Raw genomic sequence first — 7,201 nt, 5'->3', positions numbered from 1 at the left:
TTACTGCGGTACAGTTCCTCTGTCAAGTGTCTGTGTTCTTTTGCACATTTTAATCTTTTCTTTTTACTGGCCAGTCTGAGATATGTCTTTTTATTTGCAACTCTGCCTAGAAGGCCAGCATCCCGGAGTCGCCCCTTCACTGTTGACGTTGAGACTGGCGTTTTGTGGGTACTATTTAATGAAGCTGCCAGTTGAGGACTTGTGAGGCGTCTGTTTCTCAAACTATACACTAATGTGCATGTTGACTTGGCCCATGTTGACTTGATACAATGCTTCCCACAGTTGTAAGTTAGCTGGATGTCCTTTGGGTGGTGGACCATTCTTGATACACAAGGGAAACTGTTGAGCGAGAAAAAACAAGCACTGTTGCAGTTCTTGACAGAAACCAGAGCGCCTGGCACCTACAACCATACCCCATTCATAGGCACTTCAATATTTTGTTTTGCGCATTCACCCTCTGAATGACACACACAATCCATGTCTCAATTGTCTAAAGACATGTCACATCAATAAGGAATCATAGTTTTCACCTGGTCAGTCTGTCATGGCCATTCTTAATGTTTTGTATACTCGGTGTATTTTCTTAGTCCACGTCAAGTGACGGGATGGTCATACACTTTGATACTGTCAAGAAGCAGTGTTTTCTACAAGTAATTTCAAATATGAATAAAAAAATGTTATGAGTACAACAAAGGATTTAAGAAACAAACTTTCAAACAAAAGGAAACTTCTAGGCAGGGAAATAACACGTTTGACACTTATGTAGGTGTCATAACCAGCTATAAAATGCAATATATGTCACAACAGCTGTAAATATATGGGTCATGACAGTGTCATATTATGATACTAGGTGTCAAGTTTTACCGTTCATTTTAAGACCATATTGTTTGGAACAATACACTCAACAAGTACATCACCTTTCCAGTGGGCTCTATGCTAATTGAAGGTGTGGTCAATTTTACAATCAGCACCAACACAATGAATGGGAAAATGGATTAAAAGAGAACTCCCTATGCTGGTGACTTGCTGAATGTGAAATCCTAACGGGGGGCTGTAATTGGTTAATGAGCTATAATGTAGATGTATAGAAATGGGTAATTTCATTAAAAAGTACCAGAGAGCCCATTCTGGAAATGTTACATTACAAACAATGTCTAAAAATAAGCTAAATCAGTTGAGATACTCATATTTTTATGTTGAATAAATGAATGTGAACATTTGTATTTCAGAATCTAGACATACAGTACTCAATATTTAAGAGAACACTATATAGAGTATAATGACACCAAGATGTGTCTGAATCATGTACAGTTCACAGATCATGGTCTTAATAGGTCTAAAAAGGGCCTAGAGTGGCCAAATAAACATCCTTCCTCCCAATGAAGTTCCTATGTGAGAACTGCTAGAACAATCTCGTTGCCACAAGAGAAGGACAACCAGTGAAAAACAAACACCATTTTAAATACAACCCATGTTTATTTATTTTCCCTTTTGTACATCGTTACATTGTATATAGACATAAGACATTTAAAATGTCTTTATTTTGGAACATGTGTAATGTTTACTGTTAATTTGTTATTATTTCACTTTTGTTAATGATCCATTTCACTTGTTTTTGTTTTCCATGCCAATAAAGAACTTAAATTGAAATTGAATAAATTGAGAGAGCGAGACAGGAAAGAGAGTTTCAAGAGTGATTTGTTAAGTTACACTGCCACCCTCTGGTCACCACTGTACTTGTAGACTTAATTTAGCATCAGTCTAATCAGAAGTAAAACAGTCCATTTTTACACTCTGCCATAGCTAAAATGGTACAATAATAGTGCAACAACTGCAGCATCAATGTATGTTAGTGAAGACTTGATTATAGGCTAGAAATAAATAAAAACTGTTGCCATTACAGAAAATGTTTGTTATTATACAGAACATTCTGGCTCCATCTCCTAGTCAGTAGGTAGACTGCAGTTTGAGATCATAAATACTCTATAAATCTTTCCAGATCCAGTAATATTCTTTAAAAATATGTTTTTTAAAAACCAAGGGATGCAAAATTAGTGTCAAAAAAAGTTTAAGTAGATGAAATTACAGATCTGCAGGAAATGTAATGAATTTCACCTTTAACCATCTATTGGTTTAATTTGCATCACACTTTCAAAGAACCGAGAGGTTTCCCCCTGAGCTTGTATAGCTGTTCCCCTAGTTTGGATAGTCTGTCACGGTACTCAAGCCTCTTGTAGTTGATCTCTGGCACCCCTCTGAAGCCGAAAAGTGCGCCCCACCAGGCAGCAGCGATCACGGCCGTGGAGTCGCTGTCCCCGCCATGGAAGAAGCCATGATTGGCCAGCTCAACCCAGGAGTCGCCTGCCCTCAGGAGGGCATCGTAAGCTATCATGGGAGCATCATGCCCACTGGCGCCACCCCAACCCTTGAAGCTCACCGCCCTATAGAAACTCTCCCTCTCCTTCACACCGTAGGAGTCTGGGAACCGAGGTTTGCTCTTTCCATCCAGAATGCCTCTCTTTTCTAAATAGGATTTCCACTGAATTCCAAAGTAGTCCCTGGAAAAATGAGATTAGTCAGAAGCAGATGAACCTTACAAATCATTCTACATTGTAAACCCAGCCATAGATGTAGGAATTTAATTTGGCCTGTATTGTTGCTGCAAAATAACTCTGCAGCAACAGGAATTTATCGTTTAGCCAATAATGTTGCGTGATCGGTGGTTAGGCTATTAGCTGGCAAAATGAGGCTACATAAAATGTGGAATACTGTTAATATAACTGAGTGTTAGTGCAGTTCTGTGAATTTACATAAACCAAGAAGTTCACCTGCATTTCCTGCAGCGCAAGAACATTGTGTGAAGTGTGACCTGCATACAGTCAAACAGAGGAGGCTGTTGGGCAGAGATATAGGAGTACAGGCGTACTGTAATGGTTGGAATGGAGTGGTATCTAACATATCAAAGACATGGAAACCATGTGTTTGACACCGTTCCACTCTGCCCACCAGCCTCTTCTGCAGCCAACCACAACAAAGACCTCACCAGTGCGCCATGTTCAGCTCCACACAATTGTCCGAATGCCTAACGTACTCCTTGGCTTTGTCCAGGACCTCCATGAGTCTGTGTCCCCAGGCCTCCACGGGCAGGGTGCCCCTCACTGCGTAGGCCGTGAACAGGGCTGTAGCCAGGGCTCCCAGGTAGCCTGTGGGGTGGTGGTGGGTCAGACGCCCACTCTCCACACTTACTGCTATCAGCAGGTGCTCCTGCTCAGGGTCCGGAAAGCGCAGGCCGATACACATGGCCCGCATGGCTGCCCCACACCCTCCGCCCATCTTGTTGAAGGGAATCTTAATGTCCTCATCAGTTCTCTGTCTGTGCATTGCAACACTGTTGAGGCAGGTGAGGCCTACAGCGTAGACAGAGGGAGTATAACAATTGAATGGAGGTCAACATGTGGGTTTAAATGTAACTAAATGTTATCTACAAAAACCCCCAAAGTAATTATTTTTGATGATAGGGCCATAATAACTAGTAATGTTGCATACTCCAATAAATGTTTAAATCTCACCTTTCTGGTAAAAAAATATATAAATTGCTGAGGTCACTGGAGGACAAATGCTCAACTGCACAATACAAATATGATACAAATCATGAAAGTGTGAAATATTTATATGATGTACAGTTGAAGTCTGAAGTTTACATACACTTAGGTTGGAGTCATTAAAACTCATTTTTCAACCACTCCACAAATTTCTTGTTAACAAACTATAGTTTTGGCAAGTCAGCTATGACATCTACTTTGTGCATGACACAAGTAATATTTCCAATAATTGTTTACAGACAGATTATTTCACTGTATCACAATACAGAAGATCACAAACACTAAGTTGACTGTGCGGTCAAACAGCATAGAAAATGATGTCATGGCTTTAGAAGCTTCTGACAGGCTAATTGACATCATTAGAGTCAATAGGAGGTGTACCTGTGGATGTATTTCAAGGCCCAACTTCAAAATCAGTGCCTATTTGCTTGACATCATGGGAAAATCAAAAGAAATCAGCCATGCCAAAAAAAAGGATACCTCTACAAGTCTGGTTCATCCTTGGGAGCAATTTACAAATGACTGAAGGTACCAAGCAAGTATAAACACCATGGGACCACGCAGCCGCCATACCGCTCAGGAAGGAGACGCATTCTGTCTCCTAGAGATGAACGTACTTTGGTGCGAAAAGTGCAAATCAAACCCAGAAAACAGCAAAGGACATTGTGAAGATGCTGGAGGAAACCTGTACAAAAGTATCTATATATCCACAGTAAAACGAGTCCTATAAATCGACATAACTTTAAAGGCCACTCCGCAAGGAAGAAGCCACAGCTCTAAAATCGTCATAAAAAAGCCAGACTACGGGTTGCAACTGCACATGGGGTCAAAGATCGTACTTTTTGGAGAAATGTCCTCTGGTCTGTTGAAACAAATATAAAACTATTTGGCCATAATGACAATCGTTATGTTTGGAGGAAAAGGGAGGACACTTGCAACCCGAAAACACCATCTTGTGGCAGCATCATGTTGTGGTGGTGCTTTGCTGCAAGAGGGACTGGTGCACTTCACAAAATAGATGGCATCACGAGGGAGGAAAATTATGTAGATGTCTTGAGACATCGTTTAATATATCGTTCAGGAAATTAAAGCATGGTCGAAATGGGTCTTCCAAATGGACAATGACCCCAGGCATACTTCCAAAGCTTTGGCAAAATGGCTTAAGGACACCAAAGTCATGGTATTGGAGTGGCCATCATAAAGCACGGACCTCAGTCCTATAGAAAATGTGTGGGCAGAACTGAAAAAGCGTGTGCGAGCAAGGAGGCCTACAAACCTGACTCAGCTGCAGGAAAAATGGGCCATAATTCACCCAACTCATTGTGGGAAGCTTGTGGAAGGCTACCCGAAACATTTGACCCAAGTTAAACAATTTAAAGGCAATGCTACCAAATACTAATTGAGTGTATGTAAACTTCTGACCCACTGGGAATGTGATGAAAGACATAAAAGCTGAAATAAATTATTCTCTCTACTATTATTCTGACGTTTCACATCCTTAAAATAAAGTGGTGATCCTAACTGACCTAAGACAGGGAATATTTACTAGGATTAAATGTCAGGAATGGTGAAAAACTGAGTTTAAATGTATTTGGCTAAGGTGTATGTAAACTTCCGACTTCAACTGTATTTCCTATTCAACAAAACTGTAAATTATAAAATGACAAAGATTTCACCTTCATTAGAACTGTAAAATACTTGTGGTGGTTCAGTTGGTAGAGCATGGTGCTTGCAATGCGTGGGTTAGTTTCACAAGTTTGAAAAAATAACAAAATATGAAAATGTCTGCACTCTCCTGCAAGTTGCTCTGGATAAGAGTGTCTACTAAATGACAAAAAATGTAAATGCTAAAATATTTGTTTGCAGAAATGTTTAGTGTGCAAATTTTCTAAAGGTCTCTCTTGATCAAAACATCTACCCCAATCTGTGAACATCTCACAGAGCTCTAGATTGGCTTCCAGAACTCGTTAGGAACGCACCTTTCATTGCATGCTAATATTGTCTATTTATTTTACCTTTATTTAACTAGGCAAGTCAGTTAAGAACAAATTCTTATTTTCAATGACAGCCTAGGAACAGTGGGTTAACTGCCTGTTCAGGGGCAGAACGACAGATTTGTACCTTGTCAGCACGGGGGTTTGAACTTGCAACCTTCCGGTTACTAGTCCAACACTCTAATACCGTGATGAAACCACACTCTCCTGCTGTACTATAATGTAACGATCGCAGGCAATGTGCTTCACCTGTGAGGTAGTGTTCAGCTAGGAGTTGATGGACAGTCAGAAGAGCGAATGAAATGGTAGAAGGGACATCCCAGCTTAAAGTGGTTTCAGATGTCAAATCATACGTCACACAGGCTCATAACAAAATACTACTGTGTACGTGGGAAGCAGGGCTATTGCTCAATGCAAGCCGTTTCGATCTACGGTGGTCACAGATTGATTTTTAGTGTAAAGGTCAGTCAGAACCATGCAAGTCCCCTACTTTGGGGCGGCAGGGTAGCCTAGTGGTTAGAGCGTTGGACTAGTAACCGAAAGGTTGCAAGTTTAAATCCCCGAGCTGACAAGGTACAAATCTGTCGTTCTGCCCCTGAACAGGCAGTTAATCCACTGTTCCTAGGCCGTCATTGACAATAAGAATTTGTTCTTAACTGACTTGCCTAGTTAAATAAATAAAATAAAAAATTATATCTAAGTTAAGTGTACCGTGCAGAAATATGACCATTTGCCTCTCATGTTAACACAACATGACACACCTCAAAGGAATATAAACTGTTACATACCTGCTCCTCTTCCAGCCATGTCTGTCATGCTTACAATGTACTTCTCCACCAGGGCTCGATACAGCACAGGGAGGGATGCTCCTTCCCCCACCTTGACCAGAGCCTCAGCTGTAGCCAGGTGCATGACGGTGTCATCACTAACAGGGAAGTCTATGGCATCCAGCTTCTCTAGACCTCCTCTCTTCTGAACTTGCTCATGTATTAACACTCCATCATTTTCAAATTCCCAGGTACCATGGTTGTAGCCCAGGGCATCTCCTGCTCCACTCAGGACCATGCTGGCCTTGTACCTCTGTTCCAGGGGGACCGTGTCTGACATGGTGAGATCTGGTTGGTGTTCAATCACTTCTGTAAGATATTCCATTGGATCATTGACTAATTGAATATGACATTGAATGTCGATTAATATAAAATACAGAAAAAAGCTGTTGAGACGAGACATGAGGCTGTCAACCATAATGAGCGTCACTGAACCATCTCAATGATAAAAGACAAACGTCACAGAATGTAGCGATATGAATGTATTGTGTAGAATTGTTGAATTTACATAATGCAAATCGAGCTAGTGCAGTAAATTGATACCTTGTGCTGGTGGTTGATAGGCAGACCTTGAGGTTCGGTTCCCTTCCTGGGATTGTGTAGTTTCGATTATGTAGAATCCAATCCCGCTCAGCTCCATACAAGGAAACAATTAAACCACGACGAGCCATGAAAAGCACTTCCTTAAAAAAAATGACAAACACTTCCTGGGCAGTGTTGCCAACTCCTCAGTAAGGAAAGTAGCTATTGGCTGTCCTAAAAGTCGCTGAATGACATC

General features: G+C 41.0%; 1 protein-coding gene across 1 annotated transcript; it reads right to left on the bottom strand.

Moving 5' to 3' along the window:
* Nucleotides 1-1,456: 1,456 nt before the first annotated feature.
* LOC118366996 (ADP-ribosylhydrolase ARH1-like) lies at nt 1,457-7,201 on the bottom strand. Its single transcript, XM_035749911.2, has 4 exons — nt 6,967-7,201; nt 6,385-6,732; nt 3,044-3,407; nt 1,457-2,558 (listed from the first exon to the last, which is right to left on the bottom strand). Exons 1-4 carry the CDS (start codon nt 7,061-7,063, stop codon nt 2,144-2,146), a joined length of 1,224 nt encoding a protein of 407 aa, XP_035605804.1. The 5' UTR covers nt 7,064-7,201; the 3' UTR covers nt 1,457-2,143.

The sequence above is a fragment of the Oncorhynchus keta genome, chromosome 34, assembly GCF_023373465.1.
Source record: "Oncorhynchus keta strain PuntledgeMale-10-30-2019 chromosome 34, Oket_V2, whole genome shotgun sequence".
Classification (NCBI taxonomy): domain Eukaryota; kingdom Metazoa; phylum Chordata; class Actinopteri; order Salmoniformes; family Salmonidae; genus Oncorhynchus; species Oncorhynchus keta.
Note: the sequence above shows the minus strand (reverse complement) of the source record. Positions and strands in the feature narration are given on the sequence as shown.

Coding starts and splice junctions, on each gene's coding strand:
- LOC118366996 (XM_035749911.2), bottom strand. CDS start 7,063: ATGGAGCTGAGCGGGATTGGATTCTACATAATCGAAACTACACAATCC. Junction 6,733..6,966: donor CTATCAACCACCAGCACAAG/GTATCAATTTAC, acceptor AATATCTTACAG/AAGTGATTGAACACCAACCA. Junction 3,408..6,384: donor CATGGCTGGAAGAGGAGCAG/GTATGTAACAGT, acceptor TCTACGCTGTAG/GCCTCACCTGCCTCAACAGT.